This window comes from Phoenix dactylifera, chromosome 11, assembly GCF_051530095.1.
Source record: "Phoenix dactylifera cultivar Ajwa chromosome 11, Ajwa_hap1_PhDact_Kaust_v1.1, whole genome shotgun sequence".
Classification (NCBI taxonomy): Eukaryota; Viridiplantae; Streptophyta; class Magnoliopsida; order Arecales; family Arecaceae; genus Phoenix; species Phoenix dactylifera.
The window spans coordinates 3205201-3228730 of NC_143200.1; the positions used below are offsets into that span (position 1 = coordinate 3205201).

Consider the following 23530-nt stretch of genomic DNA (forward strand, 5'->3'; position numbering starts at 1 on the left):
GATTAGTAAATATCAAAGTAATCAATCTTCAAACTAGCTTGCAAATTTATGGGATACAATTTACAGCTACACCAACACCAAGCATGATCCTGCACGCAAATTCACGCACCCAGATTGTTCAGCTTGCAGGTTTTCAAGTTCTTCCCTTGATTTGTAAGGATCACGTGATGAAAAGTCATAGTCTGTTCCGCTTTTTCCAAACAGTTGCTTCTCAGTAGTGATCCATCCATGTTTCTCAAGTAACTTATCGACTTTCAAGGAACATTCTTTCTGCTCTATCTCCATACGTTTTACCTAGGAGTTACATGAAATGAACATAACAGTTCTCCAAGTTTTCACTTAGCAGAATCAATAAAGTCCCATGATATTTACCTCATTTTCCAACTTCTTTCTCTCGACATTTGCATCACTAAGTTTCTGTTGAAGCATCTGCTGCTCTTTAGCAATGTGACTTATTTGTGAATCACATTCTTTCATTTTTGAGCGACTCAAGTTCAATTCGGATTCAGCTTGATCAAATTCCTGCTTTATGGAGCCAACCTGTCCCAGGAGGAGGAGATAATCACAAAACTGAATGAATGCAATAAGATAAAAGGTTTGCATTCCTGAACAATTGATGATACCTTGCTTTTTTGTTTTTCCAATTCTGTGGTAAGAGTACTAATCAGAGTTTCTGAAGAAGCTAACTGGTTTTCAAGCATAGCAAACTCTTGAATAACAGCATCTTTCTCCATCATAAGCTTCTCCCTTTCACTTTCATGACCCTGATATCATGGATAAGAAAGTCATTGCAACACCAATTAAATTTCCATCATTCAATTTATAGTGGGGCAGCAAATCAAACTGCAAGGATTGTAAAATGAAGGTGAAGAAAATAACATAAAACTGAGAGATGTGAGTGCAACCAAGTTGAAAAAATCCTCACTGTAAAAAAAAAAAGAATTAAAAACTATTCTCCTACCAAATCAAATTCAGATATCGGTTTGACTGCATTTCTGTTATAATGAACTGCTGTTAGCTCTCCTAAGTTATTGATGTTATCATAACTTTGCTGGCCGGGCTTAAGGGGTGGATTACTTCTCTTTTTTTCTTTTTGAGGATTTCTTTTGAGGATATACCAGTGACTTCAGACTTCATTCAATAAATGGTTGACTAAAAGTCTTTTCTTACCAGCGCGATGGGACAAGATTTTAATCTAAATGTGCATTAGTTAAGGATTTAAGCTACTATGAAGCCTATCATAAATTTAAAAAGCAAGAAGCAAAAAAAAAAATCAAACACTAATCAATTAAATGTTACTATATAAATGACTTGAGAAAATACATCCTATGCTACAGGATCTATGTGGGCAAGTTAGGATCTCATAAAGAGTAAACTGAACAGATTAGCTTATAAAAAGAGGCAAAAGAAGATGAGAAAAATAATGTTTAAACTGTAGAGCACGAAAGATGTGTATCATTCTTTGAGATACTACGTTCCACTGATGGCCATGAAGAGCTTTGTTACCTTTTAATATAAAAATGAGAGGTTTATAACTATATGGTTTCCTTTCAGAGTGCAACTTAACAAGGAAGTATACAAGTTTGCTGAGGAGTGTGGCTGACAGGAAAGTATACAGATTTCTGCTAAATAACCAACACCGGTGTCTTTGGGTTTGTCAGCTTGCTAACCCAATGCCATTCTTAAGCATATTTGGCTACAGTAAATGCATAATAGCCAGAATTTATTTTGCCCAGCTTTAAATTCATCTTCTTCATGCTTCTCTATTGAAAGAGTAGCTTTTGGATGGGGAAGATTGAAAAGCCCAAGATTTCAAAAGAAAAAAGAACATTAAGGACCGCCTTCAGAATATAATAAACTCACCAACAAACCCAGTTGTATTGATCTTGTCATCCTGACAGTATATAACCATCCTGACTAAGTATTTTATATCTTTTAAGGTCTTGACATCAGTAACGGAAAAAACTTTTGGAGCTGGCAGCATGTAACCCCTAATTACGGATTAATCGCACAAAAAGACCACTCTTTTACAAATTTGCACATCAAGACCTCTTTTCTCCCAGAAATCACCCAATGGGACCCCTAACAGACATTTCATCAATCATAATAAAATATTTATCATGTTTCTTCCCATTCTTCCTCCCACATGGCCAGCAGTTCTAAGCATCTAGCTAGTGAACTACGCTGATTCAAGATAGAATCCAGATCTTAGATTCTTAATTCCAACAATGATAGCAGCGAAGAGCTCAAACTCAAAGACAACGGTATTGAGAAGAAAGAGTAGCTCAATAGCTAGAAACTCCAAAGGACGGAGTGAGCAAGGAAGCCGGAAAAAATGTGATAAATTTCATTGCGGTTCATCAAAAAATAAATTGGGTCATATTGGGAAATCTATCGGATAAGAGAGGCCTTGATATGCAAATATATCACAGAGGACTCTTTAAATGCAATAATCTGTAAATAGAGGGATAGGAAAAAAAAAACTTTTGCCTGGAAGTTATTTATCCAGTCTACGTAAAAGACTGTTTTGGAATAGAAACTATTTAACACTGATTGTAATACAAGCTGTCAATTTTTTTCAAAATTTTAAAGATAAACACATTTCTTCTTCATTTTCTTTTAAACTTTATCCAACACACCAGTAATTTTTTTAATAAAAAGAAATTAATATTCAACAATAGTAAAATTACAACTAACATCTTCATTAATCACATACACTACAATCTTCAAGCATAAATTTGAGAGAATAAGAAACAAAATTCCAGTATTAGTAATTTAGTATTTAAACTTGGGTGAATGCCCCAATCATCTTGGTCAAGTATGTAACCTTAACCTTAGATGATGTAGGTGCTGCAATTCATTTAACAAAAAATTCTAACATAAGTAATCATATTTCCATCATGCACCCACCTCATGTTGTTGAAATTCACGCTATCTAACAAATAGGGAAAAATCAATGCAACATGAAGGTTTTCTGGAATTATACAACAAGATAACCAGCAGCAAGTATTTCGGACAATGCAGAAATATGTAACAGAAAAAGCTCTACATATGATATGACAATGCAGAAATATGCAACAGAAAAAAAATCTCTACATAGTATAGCATCAATATAACATGGATAAAAATATACAGGCAGTCAATTTGCTTAATAACAGAAGAGAAAATGAATAAAAACAATTTAGTGCATAACTTTTCAAGCATATAAATCTAAACAATAAGAAATGTATCTATCAAAGAAATAACTAATTCAGCAGGTGCAATGATGCCACCAGTCATCGACAAAGAAAGGCTTCATTCAGTAATAACTATCACCTCTTAAGGCATATCAACAGTTTTCCTAAAAACTCACTTTCAGTTATAACATTGGCTTTAAGGAATGTTCTAGCAGTGGCATCTTAAGGAATTGCCCAAGAAAGAAAAATAAAAAGAACCTAACAATTAGAAAGTAATGTTTACATTTTTCAGAACTTATATTTTGAACAGAAAATAGAGTATTTTCTCATGTATGGTTTCAGTAAGAAAATTGGAGAGAAAGTTATTGAGACAGTGATTAAAGATATGATTCCATCAGATAGAACCACTTGCTTACTTGTCACTTTCTTTCAAAACCACTGACTTTTGGAGAAAAAATTTAGACTTGTTTGAGAAAATTTTAGCCCTATGTTGTCTCTTAGGTTTTCTCTTCCTGAATGTTCTTTTCATTAGCAAAAATGGAAAAGAAGCTTCCTCGGTAACAAACTTTCTTTTCTTTCAGTTTCTCAGAAAGCCAATAGAACCCAAATAAGAAGCAAACAATGTAAATTGAATAACATTCGGAATGGTCAAATTCTATAAAGGAATAGAAAATTTTGGACCAAATTTTGAGAAATTGAATTAAAATTTAGCCTAAGTAGAAAACATTTAAATGAAAGGATAGCCAATTGTATGCAAGATAACGATGCAGGAAACTTTAACAAGACAAAAGGGGAAAATGGTTTATAACAGATTGCCAAGATAAAAGAAATTTAAAAAATCCACAACCTTGAGATGCTTTGAAGCTGACTGCATATCAGATTTCAAGGTTTTAATCTTTTTATCAAGATCTTTGAGTCTACTCTCACGATGATTGCTATGTTCCTTGATGGATATTTCAAGAGCGGAAACAGTGGAAACACATTTTTCATAATGAAGTTGCTTTTCTTTTGCTTTCAGTTTCGCTTCTTCAAGCTCTTGTTCAATCCTCTTCACCAGCTCACCTAGCTGCATTTCAGGCAAATGTTTAGTTCAAAAAGAAATCATGTACAAAATATGATTACATGAAAATAAAAACTCAAGATTCAACATTGGATACATAGAAACAGAGTAAGCCAGGTAAATAGCTGTAAGAGGAAAGCTGCAACCTTATGGTGCTCATTTTGCTCAGCTCTGCTCTGGAAGAGTGAAAGATCATATGACTTGAGTTCCAACTGAGATTTCAGGTGCATGTACTTCTTCTGAAGAGGCAACAGCATGGCAATCTGAAAGTCCAAAGCAAAAGGGAATATAATTCTAAGAAATGCCGAATCAATTATAAGCCTGATAATTGATGAAATCCAATAACTAATAACTTATCAGTCTTATCATGATGATTGCTGTGTATTGAAAAAATAAGCAACACATGTAGCACATTTTAAAAAATGAGCATTTCAAAACGAAAGAGGATGAGAATTCAGTTCAATTAAAACTTGCGTGGGTGCATATTAGTGAAATATAATATTTGTGCTTCTCATCATCACTAATGCTCTTTGCATTATGCAACAAGGTGCATCACAATGGCATCATCTCTAATAGAAGTTGCATAGGCATAATATATATTCAAGAATGCTCCTACACATCTCCACAGACAGTACATTCCTATAAGGCCAAATGAGTCTAAAGAATCTTTTGGTTTTTGCCAAAACAGAAGCTAGCATGAGGCTACGGATATAGTCTTAAAAAAAGGAATAAGCATGTTATCGAAGGAAGCCGCCAAGTCACACTATTCCATAGCCTCGCTCTTCTCCTCTGCTTGGTAAGTGAACGAACATAAGCTAGAGTTGAACAATCTACTTTTTTATCCTAATGGCTAGAAAGCCGGAACGCAAAGAGAGGTTGTGAAGATATCATCTACGTCCGTACCACTCCTCATGGAGTAGATCCTGCATCCAACCAACTTTTTTTACAGGGAATTTGAAGATAAAACAAAAATAAGATAACATTATTACAAAATTGTTCAATATGTGCAAATAACAAAAATAGAAATCTTTTTCTACTATATAAAAGAATAGGCATGAAGCTAGAATCATTTAGCAGAAGTCCTACTTCAAGCATCATCAACATAAGCCTCTATCAAATTCTATTTCCTACTCACCACCACTCCCAAAAAGGAAAAGCTTTGACTAAATAAAGTCTCAAAGAGAGACCACAGAATCCTAGCTGTCTTTCCTCTTGATAACATCAAGTACTCCACCAAATCTCTCATAAATAATCAAAACATAGATAAGCCACGGTGATATAGTTGCACAGCATATTTATTTATAATATCAAATGTGTATACTATAACCACTAGTACTCAGCACATGAGGAGCGCATGACTGGTTCAAGAGGGACAAACATGATCAATGGATAATAAAAAACCAATAAAATGAATATGTTTAATATATTGACACAAACAAAAGGATTATTAGGGAGAAAGGGAGCAAATGTGTGCATGAATATCAATGACCAACCTTGTCCTCATTCTTTAACACTTTAACCACTTTTTCTCTCTTCACCTGCCTCTAATAGACTATTAAGAGAAATCATATATATTCATGCACATGCAGTTGTGATCTTGCATTAGCTCCCGTACAACCATCATCATGTACATGTGCATGTATCTAGCCTCAAGAGTAGGAACTTACACATTGGCCCCATGTGAAGAGCCAGATGTATACGTCTACGTTTAGGCAGCGAATAAATATTGGTGAACATTGACAAACCTCTAAACAAGCGCATATGACAACATTCATATATATATACTTGTGAACAAGTATTGGCCAAAGGTTGTAAAACTGCATAGCTAATGTGGGAATAAAGGTTCACGTGTATGAGTTTTAAGGTAAATTCGCATGCAATAATAGAGTACAAGAACGATTAAATCAATATTCTAGCCAGGTTCCCATACTTTGCTTCACAAAAGAAGTCCTACCCATCAAAACATCTTTTTTTTTTATGGAGACTAGCCATCAAAACATCAAATTCCAAAGTAGAAACTATAAATCCCATGATCAAGATCATATGGCTATCCTTCATGGTAAATCTCTATTAGTCAAAGAGCAAGTTGGTTGCGAACAGAACATGTGAACTAATTCTAAAAGATGTGCAGGTATAGATTGCCTTTCTCCACAACAAGTAATGACTCCACACCTTCAATCCATGGGATCCCATAACACTACATGGCACAACATAAGTTGGCCTAGCATGTTATTGAGAAAAGGTGCGAGTTTTTTTTCTTCTAGACATAGGAAACAGCTTAAAAACTACACCATCTAGGAGAACTTAGCCCTAATCCCAGCACAAGAAAGAAATAAGATTCTAAGAGAAGTGGTTTAGTATGAGTCATCTTTCCTCTACTTACCATCATGGTCCAAAGATCCCTTTATCATCTTTCTTTATCCATCAAGAGAAAAGATCGACTCAAACTCCCATCTGAAAACTCAATGACACCTATCTCAACTATTGATCTTAATAGAAAAGGGGAGAAAAAGAGCACCCCTATGCCCAACAGTCGCATCTCAACAGGCACAAAAAAAAGAGAGGGGAGAGAGAGAGAGAGAGAGCGGCGCACCGGGCGGTACACATTTCTTGTTTGTCCACCTAACCACCTGTATTCCCACTCTTATATATAGTCCGAGCACGGTTTTAAATATTGTGGGACGAGGTTCTTCTAGTTTTTCCATGGAACGGGGCACCTTGCATCTCGACACTCAAGATGGTGAATGTCCCATCCCATCCCGATCAATTCTCCAAGATGTGCCATCCAAATACTCAAGATGATACCCAACCATAACACTTGATATGATGGGACTCCTAGCCATCCCACTAATATTTAAAAACTTGATTCCAAATCTTCCATAAAAGAAAGGACACAAAGGGTCCCTCATCCAAAGAGAATGGACCAAGGGTCGTTCCGTCTTCCACTAAAGCCTTCTCAATGCTTTTGAACCCCATTATAAAGTTCACAAAAAGAGAATTGCTTTTATGATTTCCATCATGGAATAATCCCTTGTTGGGATCTATTGAGAACTCCTCTACAAAGAAGTATCCTTAGAGGTACTTCCTTGAATAAGCACAGCCTTTCAAGGGATCGCTGGTCTCACAAGAGCGCTACTCCAACCAAAGAGACCAAAAGTCTCATAATAAGAGCACTACTCCATTGAAAAGAACACCAACCTAACAAAAAACGAATTATTATATTATACACAAGGAGTCCATTGGCTTACCACCAGCTCTTCTTGAGATATTCGAAGTCCTTTATGAAGGGAATATCCTTAGAATTACTTCCTTGAATAAGGAGACCACCATCTTATAATAGAAGCATTGCTCCACTACAAAGACCACTACCACAACAAAAAGAAAAAGAAAAGAAAAGCATTGTCCTATCATACATTAGAAATCCATCAGATTGCCTGCATGGAATAATCCCATAATTGGATTGTCTTCGTGGAATAAACCCGTAATCAGATTGCCTTCTTGGAAGAAACTCACCATGGAAAAAGGACCTTTCAAGTGTTCCTGTAAAAAAGTTGCTTGAAGAACGAAGACTCCACATGTTTTAAAGCATCTAATTTTGACATGGTATCAATATGATCAAAAGGTCTAATTTCCCAACTACTACGAAATACCGTTGGAATTGTTTCCTCAACTTCGTTGTTCTCGTTCTTTTCACTAGCAAGCAAGGGCAGAATGGTGATAGTATGCAAGAGTGAAAGAAGATAGAATGTTGCATCTGACATGCTCATTAAACCCAAGAAATTCCCCTGCAAACTAGACAGGGTTTGAATCTTATCATTTTCTTCCATAATTACACTCCCTTTGGTTGCCAATAAAAATCCATACAGTTAACAAGAAATAAAATAGGAAAAGTCAAAAGGAAACAAAGGTCCAAAATTTTATCTAAAGAAACTTTTTTGCATTTTAGGATGACACTAGGATAACTTATCTATTATCTTCTCAACCAATCAAGAGACATTCTCGGTTTCCTTTTCTTTTCATTGCTTTTCGTTTTCTTCAAATGAATTATTCTTCCCTAGTGTCTACATCCTAATAGATAGACATCAACGATAAAATAAATTGCATAAACAAGAAAACATATAGGAGTCATAAAACTGAAATTGCACAGCATAACAATTCAGTTAATTAAAAAGGTTGACCTTTTCTTCAATTTCTGAAAATTTTCTCTGATGAATGCAGAGCTCTGATTCAGCCTCAGCTAATGCATGGAGCTGTCTTAACAGCTCGCCACCACCTCTGCAAACATAATTTAATAAAATAAGGAAAAACGATGTAGTTGTTTACATCCACCATATAGAAAACAACAAAAAGGCATTCCATGATTCCTGTTTACGATAGACACTTTAAGTGCAATGTATAGTATCACCTAAATAGGGTATAGAAAAATTTAAAATGGAACAATCCATAGCAAAATTTCGGGGGGATGATGTGGTGCAGAACTATAAAATGAGAATAATCAGAGATAATGCAACAGCATAAATAACACAAAATAAAAAGTATAGGTATGATAATGCCCTACTTGCGACTTCCACCAGTCAAAAGACCGCTTGGCTGAAAAATATCACCTTCAAGAGTCACACTAGGGGTGGAGATGTCTCGATTGAATGCAACCTGCACCAAAAATTAAAATAGAAAGTAAAAGTAAATTTCCTAAGAGCCAACTCTTACTTATGTTACGCTTCAGTGACATACAGTACATTAAACAGTTTAGTATTATTTTCATGTTAAGTCTGACTTTTTAGTAATTAACGTCCTAATCAGATTATTTGAGAATAACAATAATAGTAATAATGATGAAAATACCAAATGGAATGTAGCAAAAATTGATGAAAATTAGCACCATAACACCATAATGAGAAATGAGAAGCTCAACATTGTCATGTTACGAGAGGCCAACTGTTATCACATTAATACACAATCAAGGTCTTTAAACACCAACAAAGTGAAGGTTGAGACCTTTACTATTTTATTGGGTTGTAGCAATTAGCATTCAGGCATTTGTCTCCACTGCTCAACTCATCTTTGGGACCAATATTAGCACTCCCAATTTTACAAGATGTTCTTCAAAGAGAAAGTCACAAAAGTGAACATTCAATAAAAAGGGAGAGCATTCATTATAACTTCCTTATCATCATTTAAAAGATACAGCATACATATTTACTCACACCATACATGCAACAGAATGCCATATCGCATGCCTTACACTAGTATAAGTTTACAAGAGGAGATTGTTATCTTTAAAAAGTTAAAACAAACAAAAGGATACAGCAAATGAATCACTTGGAAAGTATTAGGTAGCAATTCTATAATCTTTCATAGCTAACATTCCAACTTCAAGATTTAGATGGTCAAGTATCAGCTCTCTGAACATGCAAATGAACTGAAGCTTTGATTTTGTATATGCATGAATTTGATCATATCCATTTCTCCAAGACTGATTTTTGACAGACATATTTAGAGGCTAAAATTGTGTTCCTTTTTATTACACACTTTCTTCATTGTTGTATCTTCTAAGTTAGAGAGGAAACAAAAGGAGTGCACCTCAAAAATTGGGACATTACTAGCATACATACTAAGTGAGAAGAGGGAACTAGTCAGAGAACAAAAAAATGGAATATAAATGAAGGGGAGAAGCGACTTACCAAATGTCACAGAGTTTAGAAGCCCCACGAATTTTAGTATAGATAATGTCAGGCTATGTTTGTCGAGTCTATTATAGTTCTTAACATTTAGTGACTTGCATTTAGGGACAAATTACATAAGACATCTTAGTCAGCTATCTAAGCATCTAATCCTTGATCTTGAAAATCAAAACTAGTTATCTTAGTAACATGGTTGCCACATTCTTATCCACTATTCCTCTGCTTTCTAGCTGTGTAATACCTTCTTTGGCACTCTGAAGCTTATTTGCTCTTTCTTCCAGACAAAGAATATTTTAGTGAATCCTTGAATCTAACCACTTTTTTCATACTATACTACCATATTGTTGATCATTTGCAAGGAAAGGACTTGGCAATCTGTGTCTCAGCAAACTACAGATTAGGTGGCTTATTACAAGGTTGCCTACTATCATGTGTATTAAGCTCATTGAGATTCTACAGCAGAACATTACAAGTAATGAGTAGCTGACAGACTCCACCATCTCTTAAACAAATTTCAGAATGTATATCTGTAAGACTGTAAGTTCAAGTATTTTACTAATCTCCACATTTGTAATTATTTTAGTGAAGTACAGGAGAACAGACATCAGCATTTAATGCAAGGTCAATGTTAGAGCCCTTTTTTTAAAAATCATGAAGTACATGAGAGCCTATATATAACGCAAGCAGTATATGAAGGTTCAAGCAACATTATACATTGGATAGTCCCTATGACAACCTTGAACTTCCATGTAGCTGATAGATGATACTCAAGTATCACATGTACATGCTGTGTTAAATTGTAGGATTTGTATTTAATATGTATTTGTCTGTGACTGTCTGGCTCCGGCAATTAAATTTTTCCTCTTTTTACAAAATTTTTGTATAGATTCCATTAATTTTGTTCTTCATATTTAACTTTGCAGATGAAGATTTTACAAAACAGGCTGATTCTAATTCATTTGAATATGAACACTAAAATTATTTGATCATGAATCTCTTACAACTTCGCTCCTTTTTAATCGGAAAATACTAATCCATACACCACATTCACAAAAAAACTTTTCTGGAGGCTCCATAAGAGGCATTTACAACGTCACAGCATAGTCCCGACAAACATTATATACAATAAACGGCATATTAAAACGTTATTTCGCTGCCAAAAAGAGTGCCACAACAAAAGGCATTAATCTCATAATTAAAAACAAACCAACAAAAATCAAGCGTACCTCCTTTGCTGCATTGGTACTTCGGCAAACAAATGTTGAACCGAACACATAAGCCATTGCATTCTGCAAATAAGAAGATATCAGCAGACAATTATAAGAAGCACATTTTATTCTCATTTTCCTTTATGCAAAAACTAATTCCCATGGCATCCATGTAGGAGATAAGATGACAAGAAAAGAAAGTTTGTGTATGCCTCCTAGAGCTATAAAAATAAAATGGATACAAACTTGAAACATTTAATATTGGCTACCATGTAAATTACTGCTCCAATAGAAAGGAATCAAATGTTACTTTCTGGCTGTATCTACTGCATAAGAGCATGGTTTCACTGGTGGAACCAATTGTGCAGCTGATCAATCCATCACAGACTTTCACCAAACAAGACTGCAATTAACTACCCAAAAGTTGTATACTGCTAAAAGCATGCTGGTGGCTACAGCAGGAGGCATCTTGATCAGGCATGGCTTGTGCCTGTGTCTAAGGAACTAAGAACTGCTCGTATCACAAAAATACAGCCCATGTGTGATAATCTAAATTATGTGGCTTGCTAAGAAGCAGTTCTTTTCCTCCTAGTATGGTGGAGCCTCATCACACACGACAACAGCTTCATAATTGGTCCATGACGGTAAGAGTTGTGGTCATATCTCTATCATATACAATTAGAAGACTTGGAGATTGGCCTCAGACAGCCGGCCTCTAAAGAATGAGGCTACATTTTATGTAGGTATTTATTTATTTCACTTATTCCACTACAGAATAAAAGAAAACATATAATTTTCATTGATCCATGCATCCTGTTCCTGCATAGTTATCTCTCTGGAAGGGACCTGCAAATCTCCATGAGTTTTGAGACTCCATCCAAGATTAATTAAAGATAAAATATAATTTAAACAAACAAGGTACTCTAATCTCTAGACTTATATACAGACAACATGACTTATCTGAAAATATATATATATATATATATATGTCTGCATTTCAATATATCTCATAGGTTCTAAAGGTATGGATAACAGAAAAAAGGTCTAGAACAAATATATTAAGCAAACTAAAAGAATGCTTGTTTAACAAGAGGCTACCTTCACTTCATCATCATATCCAACCAAAAGAAGGGCCAACCGAGCATTGCCTTCACCAACCTACACAGAAACTCAAAACTTTTGAGCAACCAAACAGATACAGAAATATGCAATTAATATGTCACACTAAAAGCAATACTTGACATATATGTAATTCTTGGAAACTAACCAGTCTAACAGCTGCCTGTTGAACTCTAGGAGGAATGGTATTGGTCTGGATTTTATTCAAAGGTATAATTGTTACTCTTCTCTGCAGATCTCCATTTTGTAGCAGTTGTTTTCCAGTATTTTCTGTGTCTACAACAACATTAAACAGCTTGCCTCCAGCAGCAACCTACAGAATAAATCTGATGTTTTGTGATGCCATAAATGTGAAGCCAAATAACCAAAAGGGAAACCAAAAAAAGGGTCTCCCAAATACATCAACCAAGATAACCAAGTTTACAAAATTAAACCTCTAGGGCAGTCATCGTTGAACTGTCTTTTACTTTTATAAGCTTTGCAACTACCCCTTTAACCTTTGATTTGTCAAAATTCTTTACAGGGTCACGGTAGTTAAACTGAACATTTGCCAGCTGTCCTGAAAGAATACGGACTTCATCTTTGAGCTTCTGAATTACTTCTAACTCAATAGACCGATCCTGAGCACAAGTCACCACCAAAGTATATCAAGAAAATTTATTTCTACACGCTAACCATTTGTTAAAAGCAGCGACAATTTGATAGATCCAAACTTATACAAACCTTTTGCAAAGCTTCCATCTGGCCTTCTTGATAAGTAATAGATTCCATGGCTGCTTTAACAGCATCCAAATCTTTCTTTCTGGCATTGAGCTCATTTTCTACAGCAGCCGCTTCATCACATTTTGAAACCAGTTGCCCTTTTTTCTCTTTCAGCTCCTTCTCAGAGTGGCTAATTTTTGTTTTCAGCTGTTTCAGCTCTGATTCGGCATTTCCAACTTCAGCTTTGGCATCTCTTAATTGATCTTCAAGACACTTTTCTTCATTTCCACTACTCTTACCAGCTAGAACACCCTAGGAATGGTCAATTTTGTCTTATTAGAACAAAACTACAGTACATGTGTCAGGTCAATATCAATTTTAAATTCTATGAGGTTCGAATGCAGAACTCATTTATCAATAACCATACCTGGTATTCTCTCTCACACTCATCCAAATTCTTAGATAGACCTTCAACTCTTTTTTTAAGATCAGCTGCATCATCCTCAGCTTTCTTGACAGCAGAATCCCTCTCAGATATTGATCTTTTTGTGTCTTCAATACTCTTAATGACCTGTCAAAAGAAAGCATTACTGCCATAGTTAAGAGATGAAGCAAGCTACATGATACAAAATGTACAAGCAGTAAATATCCACATAAGAATGCTAGAAAAGAAAGAAAAATAAATCCCCATAATATGACATTCAAATTGCATTATATCTCTATGCATCACAAGCTAGAAACGATCACAAAATATGACAACAGGTACTGAAATAACTATTACCTTTTGAGTAGCCTCCTTCTCGGCATTCAAAGATTCTTCTTGATTATTCAATACAGAAGTTTCCTTCACAAGAGTGCGAGAAAGAGTATCCACCTTCTCCGACAAAGCCTTCATCACACCACCTACCTTTCCTTCCTTCTCAGCAGTCAAGATGGATATCTTTTTCTCCATTTCCTGTATCTCACTTTTTAGCCTTTGAGTGCCGTCATCCAGCTCAGCAATCTTCATCCTCATCTGACCTACCTCATTTACAGCACTATCTCGTACCTTCTCAGCCTGAACAAACTCATAAGCAATGCAAAACCTTCTGAGATGATCTAATTCTGCATTGCCATTAGCCCACCGCATGTATTGCGTTCTCTCCTTCCTAAGCTTCTCCAGAGCAGGAAGGATCTCTTGGTCAAGAAGCTTATTGATCTCATCCACTTTACTCTGCTTCTTCTCAAGTGTCTTCAAGGCTGATTCCTTTTTCATTTCATACATTCTTGTGCCAGCAGCCTCTTCCAGCATTGATAGAATTTCTGGTGGTTTCATGTTTAGGACTTTTGTGATGCGTCCTTGCATTATAAGGAAATGTGGGTTGTTGACATTAAGCTGCACAGAATGGAAAAGGGTCTGAACACGAGAAGGCTGGGCAAGGTGCCCATTGATGAGGTATTTGTTCCTTCCCCCAACTACAATCTACAAAGTCAATGATATCAATCATTAATTATATATTTCATTGTGCAAAGCCCACTAAAGCAATCTGGGGGAAATAAAAGGAAAACAGAAAACACAAGGAACCATTGTCTACCAAGCAGACCACATTTGTCCAGCATTGCACATGGTGTTCAGTTTAGTTAGATGCATAACTTAAGTTATCAATATCATAGATATTTTTACCTGGTCCACCTGCCTGCTAGTAAGTACTACTACCAGTATATTATCATAAAATACTAAGTCATAATCTATAATCTACATATCCTTTGCAGCCTTAAGTAGATTATATATGATGACAATGACATAACAGCAACTACGACGATGATGATGATGACAACCACAGCAAGGGAAAAGGAAAAGAAGAGGGGGGAGGGGGGGTGTTGGGGGCAAGGGGAAGGTTGAAGGCTTGACTTTTGGACAGCAAATTGTAAAGGAGAGGCTCAAACTACGAAATGGAAATAGACCGCATAAATCTCAGGTTGCATTAAGAAGCCACTCAAGGAGCTATCTTACCATAGCCATTGCTATTGGTAGAAAATAAACAGTATATGAAACCAATAGGCAGAAAAATTGACAAAAACGTCTTATTGTTGATCATAAACAGCTTAGAAGGTGTATGAAGGTCTTTATTTCTGATATAGGTTTTAAAAAAAACCTATGAGGTTGGGATAGAGTAGTTATGACAAGAGGGTTGGATTTCCAGTTCTGTGTTTATATATGTTTCTTAAAACTTCCAAATGACACCAGAAAAAAAATCTCGTAAAGGTTCAAACTTGGATCTTCAATGTCCATGGAAAGACAAAATAAAATTACAATCATAATCTTGCAATATAGTGAAACATGTTTATCTTTCCCCAGAAAACTACTCAATGAAATTGACCAACAGACCTGGCTGGTATTTTTAATTGCAAGAGCTAAATTAATATAAAGAAAAGCAAGAGAGAAACTAAAAATTCAATTTCTAGTCGGGATAATAGCATCAACCTCGACAGTTCAGCTTTCCTAGTGTGCACAAATTTGAGGTTCAGATATATCAAACGAACTTCACTTACCTGCCTAGTGACAGTGATTTCCGGGCAGTCCTCATACCCAAGAGGGCTTCGGCTGCGAGCAGAATTATCGAAGACAATTGAGACCGTTGCCTTAGTAATTCCGGCCTGGCCCTGCTTGTAGACGAGCTCCTGGAGGTTGGTGGCCCGGACCTGCTGGAGATTGGTGATCCCGAGCACGAAGCAGATGGAATCGAGAATATTGGACTTCCCCGACCCATTGAGCCCCGTGATCGCGTTGAAGTAGGGATCGAAGCCGGAGACCACCGTCCTGGTGGCGTAGGACTTGAATCCCTCCAAACAGATCTCTTTGATGTACATGCCGACTAGAAACCTAATTCGGAGGGCGGAAACCCAGAGAAGCGGCGGAGGTGGTGGCGGCGGAGGAGGGGGGAAGGGTGCGGAGGCGGAGGTGGGGGTCGACGAGAGGTCGAAGGGGGTCGGAGATCAGAACCCTAGAGACGATTCGTCGGAGGAGTGAAGGAGGAAAGGGGGTTCGGAGGTCGGAACCCTAGAGAGGTGGAAGGGAATGCGGACGAGTTTTGGGAGGCGGGAAATGGATTTGGGCTCGCGTCTCTGCTTTTGAAAAATTGGGATCAGGAGACCCTGCGGTGAGTGTAACCGGTGGGATGTAATCAAGGGTGATAAAATGTCGTTGGAAGTTGGACTCGATCGGACCGTGCGGTTCAACTAACCGGTCCGGTATATACCCTTTAAATCGAATCGGTCAAAAACCGGTCAAAATTAGATGAATCGTTCGAACTGAATAAACCAGTTGAACCGAATTACGTGTGCGAACTAGACAGATCATACAAATTTGATATCTAGACTGAAATTTTAGGCTTAAATATTTTAATCTATAAGATTAAATTACTAAATTACTATCTCAAACCCAAAGATCCAAAACTCCAAACTAATAAACAAATAGAACCCAAAAAAAAAACCTCCACCGCATTATTACGACCATGGTTGGGGCATTTTTTTCCTTTTTTTTCTATTTTTTATAAATTTTAAATAATAAAATTTTAAATTATGATGTCATACAGATTCGGCATTCTGTGAGCTGGTTGAACTAATTGAACCGATTGAATTGGAACCTAGCAAGTAAAATAGTTCAACATCCGATTTGATTTTTAAAACATTGATAAAAGTTGTACAGACGTAAACAAGCTCGAACTATAATTGCAATTATGGGTTGGTGGGCTGTTTAAAGAAGACCTAGGATAATATCGATTGTTGTATTCAAATCTATTCAAACATGGATAGAAATTTAAATATCCGATTAATATTCGTAACCGTATTTGTATCTATTATAAAAAAATATATATGAATATGGATAGAGAACTATCTAATCCATATTCAAATATCGGATTCTATTTGTAACTCTATTTAATTTTATACATCACTTATAAACTTTCAAGAGAAATACATGACCATATTAACATACTACTAACTTAATTTACCTTCCACTTAAAAATATCTTTAATTTTGTAGTCATAAAGTTTAACTATTGGACTTATATCCATATTTATATGCATACTTCCAGCATATGATTTGTATTTGTATCCATTTAAAATGAATACGAATATAAATATTTGCATTCGACAAATATGTGTACCTATATTTGTCAAATAAAATAAATGTAGATATAGGTGTACTAGCATTCGATTTATATTCGATCTGGTTTCAACTCTATCTTAGATCATTTGTGGTGTGTCTTTTGTATTGCCTTGGATAGCTACTATGTTATCCATCTCGAAGGCGGATAGTTGCCGCTTATTGTAAGAAGTCGAATAGTCATGTGTAGTACCATACATGATGCACTCTAAAAATTTATTCTTTCTTATGCACTTTTATAGTGGATATTGAGAGATGTATTTGTAGTTGTTCTTGACCTTGCTTTACCCTCAAGGTTTCTTTATCTTAGGGTTGTGAAAATGTTTATGTTTGGTTGGAAATTGATGGGGTTAATTGAAAACATGGAAAAGGTGGAAATGTATGAGAGAGAACAAACTCCTCCATTTCTTACTTAAAGTTATAGAGTTTGGATTCTCTATTGTGTGTGTTTTGCAATGTTAAAAGCTATACAAATTTTAATTGCCACCACATCATTCTATTATGAAAATTGATGGCTATCAAACATAGTGCGTCCCTTTGTGTGCCAAAAATAGGTGTGTCACAGGATATAACATTAGGTGTTTCATTGCCATCTATCTTCACAATGGTATGACATGGTGATGTTCAAGGCTCGTATAGACCTTTGCGATAAAAGATGCGTACCACAAAGTATATTGACTCAACATTAGATCATCTTTTCTCAATAATAACTTTAACTTGGGATACATGATGTTAACTAATTTAATCATATCCCCATAAAATTGAAATGATTGGGCAGGTTCGCTAGATAAACCACCTTAATTCTAGAAATATCTTATAACAAAACAAGGCCTTAAGTATTTTCTTTATTGTAGAAATTTTTAGGTTAAAAATATAAAAGAAATAGACAGACATTTGGCAAGTCCACTTAATAAATATGTCAGCATCAAGTCTTCGCAAAAGCTAAATTTGCTATTGTCCACACTCTTTAGTAACATGTAAATAAAATCTGACCAACCACAAATCATAGAATGGTTAGACCCAAATTTTTATCAAACATGTTTCGAATCCAAATATAGGACTTAGCCATAATAATAAAAATAATGATTATTTTTATGTATGAATGGCCATAGTTTATGCAATGGTTCAAATGTATGTCATGAACTTTATTCTATTGTCCTATGCATTAACATGACTAATCTTGGCATATCTTTCTTTCATTGGCATGATCTCACCATATCTGAATAACAAATTTATTCAAGATGAACAACAAAAAATTCAAATAGTAGGTTTTGTTTTCTAGTTTCATTCTCTTCCGACAGAATATAAATTTAAGAAAAAAGATGAGTGCCTATTTGTAATTATGCTATGTATGCTTGCAAAAATACCCAATCAATGATCTAGTTATATATTGCCAATTTTCTCATAACAATTTTTGTTGTACTTGATGGTTATTGAATATTGTGGGCTTATTTAATCAAGAAATACCGCGGGTTTAAGATATTGTATTTTACTACTAAATCCATACAAAATCTACATAGATTTTAATAGTTATAAAACAATACAAGTAATTTATTATAATTGATTTTATGTAATTAGTACAACTAATCAGTTTAATTAAATTGAATACCATGATCATGCTTTATAGTTTAAGTTGAACTAATTTTATTTAATTTGCTACAATTTGATAGATGATACATCCAATCCAAGTATTCCATTCTAGCATTTCCTTGATCAAATAGTCATTATTAATTCCATGTACTTTGATATGTCTCCCCCTCTCTTTCTCTTTGTATATATATGTATGTATGTATGTGAGATACATATCTATAGAATATGTTATTTTTTGCTGCATATCAAAATATTATCTCTTTATCTGCTTATCTATTTTATGTAAAAGAGGGATGGATATTTATGTGCTATTATATTACCTAGGTCTAAATACTAGCAAATTAACTACTTGAAACATAAAATTTTTGTTAGTTAGGCGGAGAGGCGCGATCATTTGTGCAATGCCTCCTTCGCCATAATAGAATATATATTAATTGATGAATTATGATAGCTATTGCAAAAACTTTCTATATGTATAAAGAGTAGAAATGCATGATCCACGAAAAATGTTTGGGCCACCAAATGCAGCCATATAGTAGTATATGCCAAATCCAAATGCATAAGTAGACAAAAATGTGATCTATCAACCAATTTGAAATGGTTCAATTGATTTGGCAAGATAAAGTCTAGAAATAAATAGAATATCGAGAAGAGGGAAGAGTGATTTGGATGATCAAAGGTTGCGAAAAGTAATGTCCATAAAGAAGAAGAAAAAAAAGTATACTTAAACAAGCTCGTGTTTTAAGTTTGATGTAATTTTGTCCAATGTATTTTTAAAAATTTTAACTTTATTCATGTATATTATATGTGTATGGTTATAATTTACATGGATTAATTGTAAGGAGAAGACTAGATATCTATCAGAAAATGCAATCATTCAACTTGCAAATCGAAAATTTAAACCATCAAATATACATCCTAGCGAAACTGGCGCATTCACAATAAACAAGAAAAAGTTAAGAAAACCAACTGAATATGACCAACTAAACAAAAACAAGCTTAATAAAACGTACTGAAACCTCAAATCACATGTATATGGTACTTTACTTCACCATTGACATACGTGTTTAATAATCATTGTACATTGCACGGTGGGTTTATTGTGGATCATGGGTTTGGGCAAGCAAATTTCTAACCCAAGATGGGTTGGATGGAGAAACATAAGATGCTGCAAAGGAAAAAGCATGGGTGGAGGAATGGAGACCAAAGTACAAATCTTATAATATACCACAATCTAAAAGCTTGGGATGATGAGAAAGAAGATCAATTTGAAGATTCATAGGTCCTTGCCTTGGTTTCATGATGCTTAGCTGCAGCAGCGGCAGACGATGCTCGGGAAAAAGCTCGGCAAAACCCAAAAAAACTCCAATCTCGAACCAAGCTTTGCTGGTGGGGGTTGAAAGGAGCCTGGGGTTGTTTATATAGAGTTGAAATTCAGCTCCCAAATCCTTCTCGTCGTCAAACTTTTATTACCTTTAAGGGAGAAGGCAACTCTCATCTAGATTTTTTGTTGCTAAAACGGAAGTATCATATCAAACGTGTACGAATACAGCTAAGAAAATCAAAAAACAAAATATCTTGGAGAGCACTAGGCAACTCCGCCTCATTTACCTATAGTTTTTTTTTTTTTTCATTTTTGGGTTTAGATTTTTGGCAAATTTGGGCCAAGCCTTCTAGTCGGTCAAGTGGACTAGGCCCAGGCTACAAGAAGCCAGGTATTACACATCGAAAGGAATAAGTTTAACTAGGATGACATTAGAAAACTTGATTTTTCCTTTTTTTAGCTTGATGCATTCTACGACCATGCTTACTGTGTTCTGATTCGTGGTAACTTTACAATCTTCGCCAATGGTTATATGGAAGCTAAGTGTGGATGGGAGACTCAGGAAAATAATGCAAGCACTACAAAAAGAGACTATTCGCCATTCTTTATCGAATTAACTAATGTCGCCAACTGATTTACTTTTTACAAAATAACAAATACTCGTTAGTTAGTGACTTTACAGAAGATCTTGTATGTTTTAGAAATTAGTGATTTTGAAATCACCTATCAAAGATCCAAGCAAGATTTTTGTTATAGAAGGACTCCACCAAATTACTTGCCTTGGCATCCTGTTTTATAGGGGTAGTGCAGATCTCCATTATTACGATTGGTTAATGAGGTGGTCTAGGAGGCCTTTTCAGACATTGTTATAAATTTTGATATTATCACTGATTGAAGATTCTGACAAAGGCACTTGTTCTGCTTTGTTTGATTGACATGCGAAGTTGTGATTTTTTTTATTTTTTTGGTACAACGACGGTTCATACTCTATGGGTGTGGATGCGGCCAACAAACTCAGAAAATAATAGAACAGAAAAAAAATTCGGCACTATATCACGCTCTATTCATACGAAGCCTCCGGAATAGTGAGCCGCATAGAAGACAATCCAATCAGCTGCATCATTTGCTTCTCTGTAGGCGTTTGTGACCTGATGGGAGCCACACTTTTGCAGTAGTCTGCGAAAGTTGTGACCATTTGAAACCATTTTTTTTGACATGTTCTGCTGGTCTACCTCAACCAAAGGCTCCACCGTAGCAGCTTTATTGTTCTTTCCAGCATTACGTGAATGCATGGCAAACCTTGTCATTCTGAGTTTCGAGGTGGAAGCACTCTTTGAGTGGTTGTAATCACCGTTAGACATAAAAAAAATTTGGTTGTTGAAGCCTCTCTTTGCTCATCTGAGGCATTTGGATTTGTTGTTTACCTTGGTTTTGCAACTTTTTCTGTCTGTTTGGGTATTCTAAAGTTTGTGTTGTAATCTTTATAAATGTTATCTAGGTTTTGGTATGTCAATTGTTATATGCAGTTCCTTCTTTCTGAATTTTAATTTATCTCTCTTGCTTCAGTTGTTCATTTCCTTAATTATGTAATTAGTACACCTTGTTCTTAACAATGAATTTATTTATTTATTTTTTCAAATCTATACTGCTATCCGTGTGTTACAGCAGGCCAAGCGAAGATGCAACTTGAATTGGGTCAGCTGGTGTCAGGGGCGGCCCAATGCATTTGGAGGCCTAAGGCGAGCTCATTAAAGGAGGCCTTTTTTTTTAAAAAAATGATAAAATTTTTTAATAAGTGTAAAATACTTTAAAAATTTATTTAAAAATAATTTGCGTAGCTTTTTGAAATGCAAAATTACTAATCAAACTTTTGTACTCATTAAAATACTATTTTCAATCGATAATATAGCTAATCCATTTAATTTTTCTTATAAAATAGTTGACCACAAATAAGATTTTATCAACTTTAATTTTGAAAAACTTCTTTCAGCAGAAGCAACTATTACAGGTATTATTAACAATATCCTATAAGCAATGCATGCATTTGGAAAAAAAATTGTTTTTTTTATAAAACTTAAAGTATCAATAGGGGTACTAGTTTATGTTTGTAAAACTTTTTTTAAAACTTTTCATTTTGAAAACAGATCAAGACCATCAATATCAGAATATTCACCATGCTTAAAAAAATTTCAAGATTAAGACAACAATTTTTCAAATCCTTTACATTCAAAGATTTTAACTTTCTAAAATTAAACAATTGGGGCGAAGGTGATAGGTTCATAGGTGATAAGGGGAATAGCCCGTAGCCAACTGAAATTGGGCCAAAGGTGAGATCAACTTAATTCACTGGCTTCCAACTCCTAGCAACTTTACCAACTCAACCTATTGGTACCATTTTTTGCAAGCCATTTTGTGTGCGCTGCTTCTTACAAAAGTAACAAAATGTGCCTTTCTTTTTCTTAAACATGTATTAAGATATATTTGTTCTCCCACAGGCCCCCACCCACAGATGCTTGGTGGTGCTCATGGCACCACCTCCGCCCCCCAGTGTTCTATCCTCCTCCTCATTCTCTACCTCCTTAACCACCACCTCATCCACCTCCTTCCCCTCCAATGCTGGTTCCTCCTGTCTCCTCTCCCCAGTCCACACCAAAAACCCCTCCGCCTCCCCACACGAACCCCTCCTCTCCCTCAAAACTTTTATAGTTTTATTCTACATTAAGAATGACATCTCCATCTTATGGCACACCAACCCTTTGCCCACTCCTCAAAGAAACTCCTTTGTCAGACCATTCATGCAAAACCTCAGATTTGCAAAAGAAAAGGTCTAATGCTCAAAAAGATGCAAATGGCCATTACGTTAATACTACTAGCAGCAAAACTGACCAAAGACAAGACTCTTTTGATCATAAGGACAAAATGGAGTATCTAAGTATGATATAAAATGCAATTGAGACAACGCAGCCATAAACAAACACAAAATGCAATTTTTTTAAGGGAAAAAAGTTACGATATTAATTACAAAGGCACAGCAAAGTTATGGAACATATTACTCAGCATCCAGTAATAGCTATAACAGGAAAAGTAATGATAAAAACTACCAAACAGCTATCTCATTACCTTGAAACCATTGCGGCCACAACCCCCGCCCACAGATGCTTGGTGGACCGGTGGTGTTCATGGCGCCAGCTCCGGCCCCCTGCGCTCTGACCTCCTTTTTCTCCACCTCCTTTACGGCTTTACCATCACCTCATCCACCTCGTTCCCCTCCAATGCCGGCTCCTCCGAACTCCCCACCCCATTCTGCCCCAAAAACCCCTCCGACTCCCGCACAAGCCCTTTGTTAGCAATATATCTCCTAACTAAATAAATAAATCTATAAATTCAATTAATAAAAAAAAATCTTAAAGGAAATAATATACATGCATATCATTCGGCATCCAAATAATTCTATTTTAATACAAAATAAATCTATTCTAGCACAAAGTAAATCTATGCATTTAATAAGTTTATATCATAGAATT

At 35.5% G+C, this 23530-nt stretch overlaps 1 protein-coding gene across 1 annotated transcript in view; it reads right to left on the reverse strand.

The window, feature by feature from the left end:
- LOC103715212 (structural maintenance of chromosomes protein 2-2-like) overlaps window positions 1-16026 on the reverse strand; it is a 28807-nt gene extending 12781 nt beyond the window's left edge. The window contains exons 1-15 of the mRNA XM_008802772.5: window positions 15479-16026; window positions 13728-14408; window positions 13374-13517; window positions 12968-13258; window positions 12679-12864; window positions 12393-12557; window positions 12224-12283; window positions 11144-11206; window positions 8795-8886; window positions 8415-8511; window positions 4383-4499; window positions 4024-4242; window positions 624-764; window positions 373-540; window positions 110-294 (exon numbers count right to left, since the gene is read on the reverse strand). Of these exons, the coding sequence (XP_008800994.4) occupies window positions 110-294; window positions 373-540; window positions 624-764; window positions 4024-4242; window positions 4383-4499; window positions 8415-8511; window positions 8795-8886; window positions 11144-11206; window positions 12224-12283; window positions 12393-12557; window positions 12679-12864; window positions 12968-13258; window positions 13374-13517; window positions 13728-14408; window positions 15479-15796 (2927 nt within the window). The 5' untranslated portion in view covers window positions 15797-16026. The remainder of the gene's footprint in view (window positions 1-109; window positions 295-372; window positions 541-623; window positions 765-4023; window positions 4243-4382; window positions 4500-8414; window positions 8512-8794; window positions 8887-11143; window positions 11207-12223; window positions 12284-12392; window positions 12558-12678; window positions 12865-12967; window positions 13259-13373; window positions 13518-13727; window positions 14409-15478) is intronic.
- Between the last annotated feature and the right edge of the window lie 7504 nt (window positions 16027-23530).